This window comes from Neofelis nebulosa, chromosome 17, assembly GCF_028018385.1.
Source record: "Neofelis nebulosa isolate mNeoNeb1 chromosome 17, mNeoNeb1.pri, whole genome shotgun sequence".
NCBI classification, from domain to species: Eukaryota; Metazoa; Chordata; class Mammalia; order Carnivora; family Felidae; genus Neofelis; species Neofelis nebulosa.
In genome coordinates this window covers 2,724,713-2,742,457 of record NC_080798.1, presented here as the reverse complement: position 1 = coordinate 2,742,457, position 17,745 = coordinate 2,724,713, and the positions used below count along the sequence as shown (strand labels likewise).

Genomic DNA, 17,745 nt, shown 5'->3' with positions numbered 1-17,745 from the left:
TCACGGTCCATGAGTTCGAGCCCTGCATCCGGCTCTGTGCTGACAGCTCAGAGCCTGGAGCCTGTTTCGGATTCTGTGTCTCCCTCTCTCTGACCCTCCCCCGTTCATGCTCGGTCTCTGTCTCAAAAATAAATAAACGTTAAAAAAAAAAAAAAAAAAAAAAAAAAAAAAAAAACTAGGACCTGGAATCTAGAAAAAACTACCCCAAAGATAAATAGATGTGGGAGAACTTTCTCTGAGCCCAGTGCCTTCTAAGAATTTCATCCTAGAAACTCAGAGGTGGGTACAGTTGGCCTGGTTTTCTCTTTATATATATTTATTTTTAAATATAAAATTTATTGTCAAATTGGTTTCCATACAACACCCAGTGCTCCTCCCAACAGGTGCCCTCCTCCATGCCCATCACCCACCCTCCCCTCCCTCCCACTCCCCATCAACCCTCAGTTTATTCTCAGTTTTTAACAGTCTCTTATGGTTTGGCTGTCTCCCTCTCTAACTTTTTTTTTCCCTTCCCCTCCCCCATGGTCTTCCATTAAGGATCCACGTAGATCTACCCTATGACCCAGCAATAGCACTGCTAGTAATTTACCCAAGGGATACAGGAGTGCTGATGCATAGGGGCACTTGTACTCCAATGTTTATAGCATCACTTTCAACAATAGCCAAGTTATGGAAAGAGCCTAAATGTCCATCAACTGATGAATGGATAAAGAAATTGTGGTTTATATGCACAATGGAGTACTATGTGGCAATGAGAAAGAACAAAATATGGCCCTTTGTAGCAACGTGATGGAACTGGAGAGTGTTATGCTAAGTGAAATAAGTCATACAGAGAAAGACAGATGCCATATGTTTTCACTCTTATGTGGGGTCTGGTTTTCAAGAAGAGAGAACAGGGGCCCAGTGGTAACTAATTTGCCCAGGGTTATAGTTGCTTACGTGGACCAGTCTTTGAATCCAGGCAATCTGACTCTAGAACCTGAGCTCCTAAACCCAGAGCCCCCAAAAGACAGTACACATGTGTGTGCCCATCAACACAGAGGCATTCACATACTCCTAGTCCACAGCATTGTTCAAGCACAGAGACCTTGTTATGCCGTAGTTCCTAGAAGAGGGAGCCAAGGGGCAGTAGAAGCTATCCTGGCCCACAGGACCTTTCATTGTCTCCCACATTGCTGGATGTGGTCTAGGCCTTTTCCCTGCTGCAGACATATCCTCCACACCCGGTTGGAAGGCCAAGTGGGACCGAAAGAAGGACCAGGAAGAAGGGGTCCCTTCTTCATGCCAGGTCTGGCTCTACAGCCTTCACGCAGGACCAGTGACCAGAAAGGAGATCCTTCCTTTAAGGGCGTCCTCCTCTGTGCAAATGCCTCCCTCTGGGGTTGCCAGTCTACAACAGGATTTAAGGAGACAAGGTCCCATTCTCTAGCTCTCTGCTCAACACCTGCCTATTCTAGACAAGACTAAATGAGGAATTTTAAATGAAGGGGGAGGTGGGAGGAGGGGCAGGTATGGACAGGGAAACCTAGTCCCACCCCATCCTCCTGCTCACCGAAGATACAGAGCCTGAATTTCCAGGCTCAGGATGTCCAATGCCAAAAGCTCAGAGATAGAAGACATCATGTTGCCAGCTCCCATCCCTACTCCTGCGAACCCATGCTCTCGTTGTGGGTCAAGAGAAGCAGTGTATGGTCAGGCACAGAGCCTCTGAGACCCGCTACCTGGGTTCAAGTCACCAGCTCTGTGACCTTGGGCAACTCACTTGAGCTCTGGGCCTGTTGCCTGTCTATAAAACTGAAATGACAGTTGTTACCACACTCCTTAGAAGGAAGCCCTAAGTACAAATTCACAGGAGGCATTGGGGTCAATGCCTGGCTCATAACGAGTACTGGCAAACGTCAGGATTATTATTTTTTTTTTTTAATGTTTAGAGAGAGAGAGAGGAAGGAGGGTAGGGGCAGAGAGGGAGAGAAAGAGAATCCCAAGTAGGCTTCATGCTGTCAGCAAAGAGTCCAATGTGGGGCTCGATCCCACCAACCAGGAGATCATGACCTGAGCCAAGATCAAGAGTCAGACGGACACCCAACTGACTGAGTGACCCAGGCGCCCCAGTAATTTTGGGTTTTTGTTTTTTTTACAGGTCTCAGAGGCAGCCAGGTCTGCCATCAAGAACTCTTAAGACTCACCGGGGCGCCTGGGTGGCGCAGTCGGTTAAGCGTCCGACTTCAGTCAGGTCACGATCTCGCGGTCCGTGAGTTTGAGCCCCGCATTAGGCTCTGGGCCGATGGCTGGGAGCCTGGAGCCTGTTTCATTCTGTGTCTCCCTCTCTCTCTGCCCCTCCCCCATTCATGCTCTGTCTCTCTCTGTCCCAAAAATAAATAAAAAACGTTGGGAAAAGAAAAAAAAAAAACAAAAAACAGAACTCTTAAGACTCACCGCAGAGAGAAAACTGGATAAAAACCACACGGGTTTTTATTTTCATAGGACAATGGGATCAGGAATACGTTCATTAAAAAAACAAACAAACAAACAAAAACAGCACAGTTTTACACTTGCTAACTGGTTATGAAACACATCACAACTATTATAAATACTGCATGATACAATGCCACACTAGGTAGCTAGCTAACTACTGCAACACCACCATAAACACAGCATGCACTTTAGGGGTGGGGGAGCCTGACGTTTGCTTGCAGGTGTGGAAAGTGTTGTAGTTTGTGAGGTTTTGTGAAGTGGAAAGAGAGTGATCTGAAATCAGGCAGTAAGATGGAAAAAAAAAATGAAATCTTGCCATTTGCAGCAATGGGGATGGAACTGGGGGGTATTATGCTGAGTGAAATAAGTCAGGCAGAGAAAGACGGATACCATATGTTTTCACTCATACGTGGATCCTGAGAAACCTAACAGAAAACCATGGAGGGAGAAGGGGGGGGTGGGGAGTTACTGAGAAGGAGGGAGGCAAACCTTAAGAGACTTTTGGATACTGAGAACTGAGGGTTGATGGGAGTGGGGGAGAGGGGAAAGTGGGTGATGGGCATTGAGCAGAGGACCTGTTGGGAGGAGCACTGGGTGTTGTATGGAAGCCAGTTTGGCAATAAGTTTTTTTTAAAAAATGAAATCGGGCAGTAAGCATGAGTCACATGTACCCAAAACTTAGGAAGCCGGTAGATACTTGAGGTGTGTATATGTGCATGTGCATTTGGTATATTGCTTCACAGCTCCACTCAGCTAGGTGCAGTTTTTTGTTTCATTTGCATGTACCTAGGGTTTTCCTTGCAGGAAAAAAATATCTGCATACGCAAACGTGAAATGCCTGTTATGCTCAAATCACTGCCTAATACTACAGCAGCATGGGAACAAATTTATATTTTGAAAAGAAGGCTTGCGACACAACTGAGTGTGCCTCTCACTTTCCTCTTTTTGCTTCGGATGGTCAACTCCCGTTCCCTCCCAGGCTAGAGCTCCAAGTCTTTGTAGCTGTTATCCCTTTACCTGAAACTTTCATAGCCCAGCAGGGAGATTCTTTGTTATGGAATAGACTAGCACTTTGGCAGGACCCCATAAAAATCCAGCAGCTCCCAGGAGCAGCAGGTCAATGCCCATCTGCATCCCTGCCCCCATCTATCCATCCTTCCTACGGACCCACTCACCATTCATCATCGCTCGAACTTCTGTACACTGTGAAGTCAGGTTCATGTTGTCAAAGATGCTGAGGGTCACTTCCCAGATCTGCCTTTCTGAAAAGTATTCACTCAACAGACACAACAGGTTAGTGGGATCGATGGCTTTCAAGTTTGCCCAGGGTATCTGCTGGAAGTTCCCAAGCAGCAGCTGTGAGGACTGGAGGCAGATCTTGAATTCCTCCAGCTGAGACTGATCCAGGCCCATCAGGTAGGACAGAAGCTTATTATAGGAACCATCGTCGACATAGATGTTCGCCGAGGAGGTCATCTTGCTGAACACGCAGGATTTCTAGCTCTGGCCAACAAGTGTTACATCCACAGCACAAACAGGACCTGTAGAGAAGAAAGGGAGTTGAAACCTTAAGCCAGGACTTGCACCTCCTCCAGAACCCATCGACACGCTTATTCTATCTTCTCCCAGGAGCACTTCCTGCTATCTGTGTTTGTGTACTTCTCTAGCTCTCCTCTGTAAGACCGTGCATGCCCTCTGGACAGAGACGTTGTCTGTTCTTGGCTGCATGACCAGTGCCTAGAGCAGCACCTGGCACACGAGAAGGAATAAGCAATACCAAACACTTATTCCACACCGTGGTCGCTGACTCTCATTTCATTCTCTAAACCACCATTGACACACAGGTACATCAATTAGCTCTATTTTATAAAAGAGAAAATGAAAGGACATCTTTGAATTGCTGTAAAAAGGGGTGCCTGGGTGGCTCAGTTGGTTAAGCATCCGACTTCAGCTCAGATCACAATCTCGTGGCTTGTGAATTCAAGCCATGGTTCGGGCTCTGGGCTGACAGCTCAGAGCCTAGAGCCTGCTTTGGATTCTGAGTCTCCCTCTCTCTCTCTGCACCTTCCCCACTTGTGCTCTGTCTTAGTCTCTCAAAATTAAATAAACATTTTTTAAAAAACTAAAAATAAAAAAAATAAATTGCTGTGAAGAAAAGAAATATACCACCCACCTAGATTCTATGTCTCATGAAAATGTCCTTTACAAATGAAGGTAAAATACAGACTTAACTATAGAGAACACACTGATGGTCACCTGAAGGGAGGGGGTGAAGGATGAGGGAAATAAGTGATGGGATGAAGGTGTGTACCTGTTGTAATGAGTACCAGGTGATGTATGAAGTGTTGAATCACTATATTGTGCAGCTGAAACTAACACTACACTGTATGTTACCTGCTATTTTTAAAATATTTTTGAGAGAAAGAAAACACACATGTGCATGGGGGAGGAGCAGAGAGAGAGGGAGACAGAGGATCTGAAGTGGGTTCTGCACTGAGAGCAGAGAGCCCAATGTGGGGCATGAAGCCTACTTAAAACACACACACACACACACACACACACACACACACACACACACACACACACACACACTGGGACGCCTAGGTGGCTCAGATAGTTGAGTGTCCAACTTCAGTTCAGGTCATGATCTCACGGTTCATGGGTTCAAGCCCTGCATTGGGGTCTGTGCTGCCAGCTCAGAACCTAGAGCCTTCTTCGGATTCTGTGTCTTCCTCTCTCTGCCCCCCCCCCCCATTCACTCTCTCTCAAAAATGAGTAAAAATTTAAAAAATTAAAAACAAAAAGTACCAAGAAGATAGACCAAAACCCAAATGTGCTGGCAACTACAGAAACATACATGCGATAGTGACTCAAGAAAACTATGTCAAACTGGATAAAAATAAAAGGCACATGACAAGTATCAGAGCACATAACATTTAAATTAATGTGAAAAAGTACAGTGTGCACACCCTAACCATAAGGAAACAAGTTTAACGATAACATTACCTAAATACATTAAAGGCAAAATTATCACTGAACGCAGAGGACATTTTATAATAGGACCAGTCCAGCAGGAAGATAGAGCAGGTCTAAATTTTTATGTACCTGATAATACAGCTTCAAAATCCATAAAGGAAAAAGGGAAATAATTTGAGATTTCAACACAGATCTCCATCATAAGGGAAAAGACAGGAAAAAAAGCATAAGGTATAGAATATTTGAACATCATTAACCAACTTGACCTGATATGTATGTACAGAACACTGTCCCCAACAACTGCGGTAACAACATCCTACTTTTACTAATAGAACACTTCAAGAGGCATCTCACAGAGGAAGTTATCCAAATGACCCATGAATAGAACTCATCAGATAATTAAATACACAATGAGATAATTCTAGACCCCAACTGGAGGAGCTAGAATGGTAAGGGCTGACCTCCAGTGTGGTCACTGACGTGAATCCAGGACACCCATGTGAAAAGATACAGTCACTGTGGGGGCTGCCTGGGCGGCTCAGTCAGTTGAGTGTCTGACTCTTGATTTCAGCTCAGGTTTGTGGGATCGAGCCCCACAACGGGCTCTTTGCTTACGGTGTGGAACCTGGTTGGGATTCTCTCTCTGCCCCTCCCCTGCTCGCACTTCCTCTTGGTCTCAAAATAAATAAACTTTAAAAAAAGAAAGAAAAACAAAAGATACGGCCATTGTGTACAACTGCCTGGTGACATGTCCCTGAGCTACATGCACACAGGTTCTTCAATTCCCCTTCCAGGCGCATGTCCTACAGACATGAACAAGAGTGTCTACAGAGGCTCTACTCAAGGGTTATCACACACTTGGAAGGAACCAAATGTGTTACACGCATACAGTGTCATTCTGTACAGCAATACATAAAACCACACGCACCTCTCACAATTATTACATGGAGAAGGGAACAGGTAACAAAAAGGTACACGCTGCATGGTAACTTTTTTTAATGGTTTTTTGTTGTTTTTTGGGGGGTTTGGGGTTTTTTTTGTTTGGGTTGGTTGGGTTGGTTGGGTTTTTTTTGTTTTTGGGGGGTTGGGGTTTTTTGTGGGTTTTTTTTTTGTTTTGGAGGATTTCAGAGGGCTTGGGGGGGGTTGGGTTTTTGAGGGGGTTTGTTTTTTAATATTTTTGAGAGAGAGACAGAGTGTGAGCAGGAGAGGAGCAGAGAGAGAAGGAGACACAGAATCCGAACCAGGCTCCAGGCCCTGAGCTGTCAGCACAGAGCCCGATGCGGGGCTCAAACCCATAAACCAGGAGATCATGACCTGAGCCCAAGTCGGACACTCAACTGACTGAGCCACCCAGGTGCCCCAAATGTTTATTTTTAAGAGAGAGAGAGAGAGAGAGAGAGAGAGAGAGAGAGAGAGAGAGAGGGGCAGAGCACAAGTGGGGGGGGGGTGGGCAGAGATAGACACACAGAGTCCAAAGCAGGCTCTGAACTGTCAGCACAGAGCCCAATGTGGGGCTTGAACTCACAGACCGTGAGATCATGACCTGAGCCGACTGAGTCACCCAGGTGCCCCACACTGCATAGTAGCTTTATATGAAGCTCATAAATCAGCTACCATGATAGACTTTAGAGTAACGGTTAGCTCCAGGGGAGCCTGGGAGGGGGCACTTGGGGGCATTCTAGGGTACTGGACATATTTAATGTCTTGAACAGGGAGAGGAGGCATTGCAGTATATGTAAAAGGCCTTAAGCTGCTCTAAGTGCAAATATGAATCAAGTTAAAAATTATTAATTGTCCTCATGTAAAAGGGAGAAAAGACTTTTCTCCTCATCATTTTGTAAAAGGTTTTCTTCCTTGGTGCCCTTGGGTGGCTCAGTCGGTTGAGTGCCAACTTCAATTCAGGTCATGATCTCATGGTCCATGGGTTTGAGCCCCACATTGGGCTTTGTGCTGACAGCTCAGAGCCTGGAGCCTGCTTTGGATTCTGTGTCTCCCTCTCTCTGCCCCTCTCCTGCTCACACTCTGCCTCTGTCTCTCAAAAATAAATAAACGTTGGGAGAAAAAAAGCTAAAAAAAAAAAAAAAAAGGTTTTATTTCTTTGAGAGACCCCCTTCCCCCTCGTGTGGGAGAGAGAGAGAGAGAGAGAGAGAGATAGAGAATCCCAAGCAGGCTCTGCGCTGTCCACGCAAAGCCCAAAGTGGGGCTCAAACTCATGAACCATGAGATCATGACCTGACCTGAAGCTGGACGCTCAGCAGACAGAGCCACCCAGACACCCCTCAGCAAATTTCAATTATGCACTACAGTGTTATTGACTAGAGTTACCATGTTTTACATTAGATCCTCAGACCTTATCTTAGAGCTAAAAGTTTTGCCTTCTCACCAACCTGTCCCTCCTTCCCCCATCCCCTGCCACAAGGATGACCCTGGAAAATGTTTTGCTCAGTGAACTAAGCCAGACAGGAAAATACTTCATGGTGTCACTTATGGGTCATCTTAAATTAAACACACACACACACACACACACACACACACACACACACACACAGAAACAGAAAGTAGACAAAAGGTTGCCCCTTCCTTAAGGGCATTTCTTTAGCAAACTTGTCATTGCAAATGTTTTCTCTTCCCCTTTGAGATACAAATCTTAAAAGTCTAAATTGTCTCTTGCTGGTGTTACTCTGAGCCATAAACAGCAAGGAAGACAGCGCCCCCATCCCTCGGTCTCCAGGACACTTTAATTGAGGTCCTGGTTCCAAGCTGTGATTACCTGCTGGTCCCAGAGAAGCTACAAGTTTCATTACTTTTTTGGTGAAAGACAATTAGTTCATACAAATGGTCGCCCCAGTTACCAGGTAAACTTAGGATAAAATACATGTATCAAATGTTGCTGTCAGCTCCTGTACACGTCCTCATACTGCAAGACAAGTTATTTATCTTGAGAACATGTATGTAACTGGCTGTATCCCCTGGGCTCTATAAAAAGGGCAAATTTTGTATCTGCCTTTGTATCCTCTTTCAGTGAATCACCTGTGATGTGCTTTGAATAAGCATGAAGCCAGACCACAATAATAAAATGTCTTTCTCTTCATTTTGTGCAGATGTGTTCTGGGTCGGCAGGAGATTTTGTTTTTAATGGTTGCCCCAACACCATACACTTAAGATGATCTGTGCTTTATGTGGATTACATTTCAACAAAGAACCAAAGAAACCCACCACAAGATCCCTGTGCAAGATCCCTGTTAAAAAAAAACCACAAAATCAGCAACAGCCTGTGCATGGGTCTCTGCCTTGCAGACTTACCTCAGTTGCCACCAGGTTGAATCGTGTAAAGGTTGCCAAGACTCCCACAATTTCACATCTACAAAAGGTAGCAAGTCTGTAAGGTTTAATATTTGAGTGCCTACTTCGTGTCAGTCACTGGAGGCAAGATGTAGTCATGGTGCAAGCTCTCAGGTCTCACAAGGGGGACCCCAAGCTTTCGTCCTGCTCACCATTTTATTCCAAAAGTGCCGAACACATTGCAGGCACCCAAATACTTATTGAACAAATGGCTAACGCGAAAGTGGAAAATATTCAACCAAGTCACTTGGACCAAAGAGTCAAGGAAAGTAGGAGGTTACCAGGGTAGGAGAATGTGGGGTGATGGTCTAATAGGTTCACATTTCATTTGGGGTGATGAATATTTAGGGGACCAACGGGGACAGTTGCACAACACTGTGAATGTACTACATACACTGAAATGTACACATTAAAATGATTAACTGGGGGAACCTGAGTGGCTCAGTCTTAAGTGTCCAACTTCAGTTCAGGTCATGATCCCATGGTTCACAGGTTCAAGTCACACATCGGGCTCTGTGCTGACAGCTCAGAGCCTGAAGCCTGCTGCAGATTCTGTGTCTCCCTCTCTCTCTGCCCCTCCTCTGCTCATACTCTGTTGTCCCTCTCTCAAAAATAAACATTAAAAAATTAAAAATATCTTGAGGTTTATAGGCAATATTTATGACAAAGGGGGAAAAAAAAAGAAAGATCTACCCTTACTCCCCTCAGAGCTTGGTCCAGCCAGGACACCGCTCATCTCAAATCCCAGGGAGCACTAAAACCAACAGAGAAGAGGCTTGGGGCTACTGGTCTGCTGACTTGCCTCTCCCGTAAGGAGCTCCTTCAGAACAGACAGCTGTTAAAGCCCATCCCAGCAGTCCAGGTTCACAGGACTAGCACTGGAGGTGGTTGGGGGAAAAGAGAGAGAGGGAACATTGGGAAGGAGGGGGAAGCTCGTGGGGAAAAGCCCTAGGAGGCATTAACAGGGAGAATAAAGATCAAGAGGAAGTCTGAGCTTTGAATGGCATCAAACAATCATTAAACACCCACCAGAAGCCAGGCGAGGCGCTGCCCTAAGACTGGGGACACAGCCTTGGATGAGCAGATTGCACGAGCTTACAGTGAAAATGCATGTTTGCAAAGTCTTGGTCCGGTCCAGTTCTGTGCCAACTTGCTCATTAAACGTGTATCATTTGTTGTTAAGTACAGTCGTTACGTGCTATTAAGTCACCAGAAACACTGAATTAGCAAATGCTACACATTTCCTCCTACAGGAGATACAGGGTTAGCATCCTGTAAGCCTCTGGTCACAGCATTTTTGCCAACCCAACAACACCTAACCTTGTTTTATGTGCCTCTCGGTTTAGGACGCCTTACTCAATACATATGGGTGGTTCATTTATACTGACCTCACAGCCGGTGGTACCATTACGCCTGAAGGGGCCTCATCTAACGCAGGCGTTGCTCTGCAGGGTGCATCAGAGCCTTCTTGAGCTTAAGAACACTAAACAGCACTTGAGAAATACCCATGGAGGTCATATTAAATACTCATGTTACCCCCCCCCCCCCAAAAAAAAAAAACACACAAAATGCAAGAGATCCGACAAGAAGGCAGACTGCTTCCTTGTCAAACCCCAGCTGGGAACGTTTCTCCAATCTTTCACCGTTTTGCGCATGTCCAAGAATGACCAGGGAAAGCAAGGCAGGTAATGATTTGGGGGCGGGAACACGGAGATTAAAAAAAAAAACACTTGGGGCGCCTGGGTGGCGCAGTCGGTTAAGCGTCCGACTTCAGCCAGGTCACGATCTCGCGGTCTGTGAGTTCGAGCCCCGCGTCGGGCTCTGGGCTGATGGCTCGGAGCCTGGAGCCTGTTTCCGATTCTGTGTCTCCCTCTCTCTCTGCCCCTCCCCCGTTCGTGCTCTGTCTCTCTCTGTCCCAAAAATAAATAAAAAACGTTGAAAAAAAAAATTAAAAAAAAAAAACAAAAACAAAAACAAAAACACTTTAGCGAGTAGGTGAGTTAACAAATACGGAATCCGCAAATAATGAGAACTGACGGTAATTAGTATTACAGTGTGCTGAGTCTGAGACAGAATCCTACAGGGCGCCAGGAGATCACACAGCCGATACAACAGGCAAGCGAGAGAGGAAAGGGAATTGTGTGAGGCTTGAAGGGTCCACCAGATTGAATCACGGCGAGTGGAAGAAGACAGAGTTCTCCAACAACTATGGAATCTCCCTGTCTAGAAAGAGAGAAGCTTCAAATCAGAGGTCAGAGATGCAGCCCATTCCTGCTGCTGATGAACAAAGCGCCAGCAGCAAACTCTGCCCATCCCCGGGTAAACCACCGTCCTAGCCTCTGCTTGCGTAGACTTGACTCTTTTGGGTCCTGCTGACAAGTGGGATCATTCAGTGTTTGCCCTTCTGGGACTCCTACCTTCATTTAGCATAACGTCCCCCGGGTTCATCTACGTCGTCGCAAATGGCAGGGTTTAGCCCTTTTCTTGTTTTGTTTTGTTTTTTAAGACTGAGTAAAATTCTGTTGCACGTATATTCCACGTGTCAGTGACGTGTGGAATTAGTTCTAAAGGTCTGCTGTACCCCAAAGTGCACACAGTCAGCAGCAGTTTTGCCAAGAGGGTACATCTCACATTAAATGCTCTCAACTTGCAGGCACACACACACACAGGACACCAACTTTTAGAGGTCATGGACAGATCTATTACCCCAGTGGTGATTATTCTGAGAGCGTATGCCTGTGTCCACACTCATAAAATTGCACATATTTAATATTTGCAGGTTGTTTTTTTTTTTTTTTCATCAACCGTACCTTAGTGAAGCAGATCTTTATAAAGACCAGCGGGAGCCAAGAGGGGAAGGGACGCTAGAGAAGGAAAGGTTTGGAGCAACAGAGAAAGGGGACAGCACTTACCTATCAGACTTCTAATCTCATGCAACTTCCCAGGGCCCCGAGTCAGGGAAGCTCAAACAAGTAGCCAGCTGTATTTCCTCCCCACTCTGTGATTGGCCCTCAGGCCCCTCCACAGCCTATCAGGTCTCTCTCCAAGCTCCTAGTTTATGGGGTCAAGATGCCACCCAGGACCCAGCTGCCACACATAATCTCGGACCCCTTCCCTTCCAGGTGTAAATCATCACTAGCTGGGAAAGGGAGGCACAGGTGCGTTTCTAATTAAAAACCATGCTCTCCTGGTGCGAACACAGTCTTCCACTCCAGCCAAGGCCATTGAGGTACCTCTCCCGCCATCTGCAAGGTCGTGTAGGACAGTGAAAGAGGAAGAAGAATGAGACCACAGAAGCAGCCACATCTGGAGACCATTTCCTCTCCTGGCGTCCAGAATCGTGGATGACACGATTCCATCCTCCACGGGAAGCCTTTTCCATTGAAGTCAGGAACAAGACAGGATAGTTTTAATGCCGTGATTTAATATCGTTCTTGGAGGTATTAGTGGATTAAGTTAAAGATTTTAGCTAATTGTTTCAAATTACACTAGCAATTTTAAACTGGAAATCAGGAAGCACTTGGAGAAAGGTATAATAACTGGAAAGGAACACGTAAAACTGTATGTGCAGGGGACCTGATCGCATATCAGAAAACCTAAACAACTCAACGGGAAAGCTACCACCAACATGTATATTTATGTCATTTTCCTACAGCCTCTGGCCCTGGGTCTGTCTTTGATGGGGCTTGTTTGATTGGGTCCTGGTGATACCAAGATCCTCCCTTTGCTTGGTACAATTACACTCCAGGTGGGGGTGGGGGTGGGGGTGGGGGTGGACAGGTGAACAAGATCATGGCATAAGTTGTTCTAGATTCTTGCAAACGGGAAACAACATATGAATGGACAGTCTAAGGTGTCAGCCCTCTCTGAGTCTGAGCTCTCCAAAACAATAACTTTCTAAAGTTGTTTGTCCTTCTGAATTGAGGAGGTAGGGGAGTCTCTCCTCAAGTTGAAAGCACCTGCAGGGAACAAGCTGGGTAGCCCACTACCTGGGACAGACCAGGGATGCTAACTGCTTGCAAGGTGGTGCATTGCAGCACAATGATAATGCAGGAGCCTGGCAAGTGGGAGGAATGATGTTAATTCCCCTGATCTCCCCCCACCCGGAACCTATTAGGGTTGGGGGCAGGGCAGACCAAGCACTTTTCTTTCTGCTTTGGGAGATGTATTTGACAGGAAGGAGCTAGGGAACCTATTTCCCTTTGGGGTGAGTGTCATCTTTTTTTTCCCCTCTTCCCCTATTTTCTGCATCATCTCACGTTCTTAGAGTTACAGTGACAGACACTTGAGCTCACCAAGTCCAGCTGGCCAGTATTAAAGATGTAAAGCAAAGCTAGAGATTCACCTTTGAAAATGACCAGCTCTGCTTCATTGATAAAAATCCTTACCAATCTCAGTAACCCAGTCTTCCTGCTCCTGAAGTAAAGTCCTAAATTCCCAGCCTTTCTTTCCCCAGCTCTCAGTATCTGAGAGCTAGCACAATGCTGAGCCTGAAGGAAATATCAATGGGTCATCCGGAGCTCAGAGGTCCACAGCAGCCATTAGTTGATACAATTTTTCTAAAAAATCGAGAAAGCTGTCATCACAAAGGAGAAAGAATGAGACACAGAGAAGTACAGGAGGCAGCTAAGATTAAGGAATTCTTTGACCCCACCTCTCCCCAAATATTCCTTATTGATAAAGATATTTGTCAGTTCAGCCACGTGGCTCGGCGTATGGGGCTGGGAATGACACATGGCTCCAATCGCTGGTTTCTGTCATGGCTTTGGCTGAATTTAGTTAACCCACATAAATCTCCTTTTTCTCCTTTGTAAAATGGAGGAGACAGGATGTATGTGATTGACTGTGGTCACCATGCTGTGCATTAGATTCCCCAGAACGTATTCATCTTGTAACTGAAAGTTCGTTCCCTTTGACCAACGTCTCCCCATTTTCTCTAAGCCCAAACCCAGGCAACCCCCCTCCCATTCTATACTCTCTGGTTTTATGAGTTCAACACTCTAGATTCCACAGATAAGTGAGATCATAGTCTTTACCTTTCTGTTTCTGGTTTATTTTACTTAGTAGAATGTCCTCCAGATTCATTCATATTGTTGCAAATTGCAAATGGCAGGACTTCCTTCTTTTTAATGGTCGAATACTAATCCATTGTGCATTTACCACATTTTCTTCATCCATTTGCCCATCCATAGGCACTTGGATTTTTTCCGTATCTTGGCAAAGGCGAACATGTGGGTACAAATAGGTCTTTGAGATACTGATTTCATTTTCTTTGGATGTATACCCACAAGTGGGATTGCTGGATCATAAAGTAGTTCTATTTTTAATTTTTTGAGGAGCCTCCATACTGTTCTCCACAGTGGCTGCATCAGGTTGACATTCTCACCAGCAGGGCACTGGGGTTCCCTTTTCTCCACCTCCTCACCAACCCATGCTGTCTTTTATCTTTCTGAGAATAATCATCTTCACAGGTGTGAGAGACTATCTCATGGTTTGTTAGCATTTCCCTAGTGAGTAGTGATGTTGAGGATCTTTTCACATACTTTTTGGCCATTGGTACATTTTTTTTGGAAAAAAATGTGTACTTAGGTCCATTGCCCATTTTAATGGGGTTTTGGTTTTTGTTGTTGTTGCTGTTTGGTGGTTTGTTTTGGTTTTGGTGTCTCGTTTTTGAGTTTTATGAGTTCTTTATATATTTTGGATATTAATCCTTATCTTCAAATATTTTCACCCATTCCATAGGCTGCCTTTTCTTTTTGTCAATTGTTTCCTTTACTGCACAGAAGCCTTTGGGTTTGATATAGTCCCACTTGTTTATTTTTGTTTTGTTGCCTAGGTTTTTGGTGTTACACCCCAAAAATCATTGCCAAGATTAATATTAAGGAGAATTTCTCATATGTTGTCTTCTCAGAGCTTTACAGTTTCAGGTAATACATTTACATCTTTGATCCATATAGAGTTAATTTTTGCATATGGTGTAAGATAAGGGTCCAACTTCATTGTTTTGCATGTGGGTATCCAGTTTTCCCAACATTTATTGAAGGGATTATTCTTTCCCCATGGAATATTCTTGGCTCCATTTTCAATTATCAGTTGACCATATATGCATGGATTTATTTCTAGACTCCTGATTCTGTTCCATTGGTCTCTGTATCTGTTTTTACACGAGTACCATACTGTTTTGATTACTATAGCTTTGTAATATGGCTTGAAATTGAGAAGTGTGATGCCTCCAACTTTGTTTTTCTTTGTCAAGAATGTATTAGCTATCCAGGGTATTTTGTGTGGCTCCACACAAATTTTAGGATTGCTATTTCTATTTCTGCAGAAAATGCCATTGGAATTATGATAGGGATTGCAATGCATTTGGGCAGTGTGGACATTTAACAATATTAATTCTTCCAATCCAAGGGCATGGGATGTCCTTTCATGTATTTGTGTCTTCGATTTTTTCTATCAATGTCATACAGTTTTCAGCATACAGATCTTGTACCTGTTGGATGAAATCTGTATCCACATATTTTATTCCTTATGATGCTATTGTTAACAGAATTGTTTATTGAATTTCTTTTCCAGGTATTTCATTCTTAATATATAGAAACACAACTGATTTTTGTGTATTTGTTTTGTACTCTGCACCTTAACTCAATTTGTCTGTTAGTTCTAGTAGTTTTTTGGTGGAGTCTTCAGAATTTTCTATTTGTAAGATCATGTTGTCTGCAAACAGAGATAATTTTACTTCTTCCTCATTTGGATACCTTTTGCTTGCTTTTTCTTGCTCCTGGCTGGGACTTCCAGTACTATGTTGAACAGAAGTGGGAGAGTCAGCATTTTTGTCTTGTTCCTGATCTTAAAGGAGAAGATTTTATCTTTTCATGGTGGCATGTGGTGTTAGCTGTGCCTTTTAATGTATGGCCTTTATTATGTTGAGGTAATTTCCATCCACGCCTAATTTGTTAAGAGTTTTTTAATTGGGAAATGATACTGAATCTTTCCAAATGCCTTTTCTGCATCTTTTGGAATAATCATATGGGTTTTACACTTCATTCTGTGGATGTGTTTTATCACGTTTATTGATTTAGGTTGAACCTTTATTGCATCCTAGGGATAAATCCCCTTTGATCGTGGTATATGATCATTTTACCATGATGTTAAATTCAATTTGCCATATTTTTGAGGATTTTTACATCTATGTTCATCAGATACTGGCCTGTAATTTTCTTGTGGTGTCTAGTTTAAGTAATAGAGTAATGCTGGTCTTGTAAAATGGGTTTGGAAGTGTTCCCTCCTCTTCAATTTTTGGAAGAATTTGAGATTGGTGTTAATTCTTCTTTCAGTGTTTGGTGGGATTCACCAGGGAGACCATCTGGTCCTGGGCTTTTCTTCTGCAGAAGGTTTTCAGTTGCTGATTTGATCTCCTTACTTGTTAATAATCTGTTCATATATTTTCTGTTTCTTTGTGATTCAATCTTGGTAGTTCGTATGTTTCTAGAAATGTATTCATCTCTTCTTAGTTATCCAATTTCTTGAGTTGTAATTGTTGATAGTGGTCTCTCATGAACCTTTGTATTTCTGTGGTATCAGTTGTGATGTCTCCTCTTTTGTTTCTGATGTTGAGTCCCTCTCTTTTTCTTTTCATGGTTAGTCTAGCTAAAGGTTGTCAATTTTGTTGATCTTTTCAAAGAAAACGAAAACTTTTGGAGTGCCTGGGGGGCTCAGTCAGTTAAGTGTCCAACTTTGGCGCAGGTCATGATCTCACGGTTCATGGGTTCAAGCCCCACGTCAGGCTCTGTGCTGTCAGCTCAGAGCCTGGAGCCTGCTTCGGATTCTGTCTCTCCCTCTCTCTCTGCCCCCTCCCCCACTCACACTCTATCTCTCTCTCAAAAATGAATAAACATTTTAAAAATTTTAAAGAAAACAACAACTCTAGTTTCATTGATCTTTTCTGCTGTCTTTTTGGTCTTTGTTTCATTTATTTCTTCTCTGAACTTTACTATTTCCTTCCTTCTGCTAACTTTGGGCTTAGTTTGTTCTTTCTAGTTCCTTGAAGTGTAAAGTTGGGTTGCTTGAAATCTTTTTTTTTTTTCTTAATGTAGGCGTTTTTGCTCGCATATCAGGAATTGACAGAATCCAAGAGTGGAGGTGAAGGTTGAGTGCTAATTTAAAGGGAAGTTGTCATCCACAGGGAACTTACAATTATCCAGAACCATTGCAGTGAATTAATTGAAGGTGATAAAACTTTGGTGACTTAAATACATAATGACTTAAAGGACATATGCAGGAAGTTCTCAGGTGATGGGGATGAGAATTAAAATGTGGTGACAAAAATAACTCAGAGAAGTAATGGTATGTGAGCAGCAGGTAGACCAAGAAGTAAGCCCCTCTCCCAACAGTGACTTCATTGTTTTCTTTCTTCTCCACATTCCATTTCTTTCCCATGATAACCATGATGGAAGACAAGAAAAGGATGAGACAGTGGAGGAAATGAATGGAGAGGAACAACACACCTTTGATTCCAGGTGCTTTTTATGCATTCCCATTGAGTCTCTAAAATAACTGAGGTACATATAGAAGCCCCAAATAAGGGTTGGCTATGATGTGCCAGGCACTATCCCAAATGTACCTGTAGCTCTGTCTCTTTGAGAATCCTCACAACCCCATGAGCAGGTAGGCTCTGATCCCAAGATCAAAGGTGAGAAAAGAGGCACAGAGAGATCCTGTAATTTTGCCAATATGTGGCATTGAGAATAAAAACAACCAAGTGGATTTGAGTCTAAACACTAAGCCTGAGCACTGGATGTGCCCCCGGGTTTTTCCACAGGACAGAGAAACTTGGGGGGAAGGAGGTAAAGACAGTATCTGGTACACAGTATGCTCTATAAAATATGGATTTGATAAATCTATCCTCTTGGGTGAGTTTTCATTTTCTTCTATTTTCATATCTCCACAGGT

The 17,745-nt window shown here is 44.0% G+C and overlaps 1 protein-coding gene across 5 annotated transcripts in view; it reads right to left on the bottom strand.

The window, feature by feature from the left end:
• NLRP13 (NLR family pyrin domain containing 13) overlaps positions 1-17,745 on the bottom strand; it is a 109,453-nt gene that overhangs the window by 26,823 nt on the left and 64,885 nt on the right. For all 5 annotated transcript variants that reach the window (XR_009255610.1, XM_058706255.1, XM_058706257.1 and 2 more), the window contains exon 3: positions 3,651-4,016. Coding sequence is in view for 4 of the 5 variants with exons in the window: in XM_058706255.1 (XP_058562238.1) it covers positions 3,651-3,951 (301 nt within the window). In the remaining variant the exon portion in view is untranslated. The remainder of the gene's footprint in view (positions 1-3,650; positions 4,017-17,745) is intronic.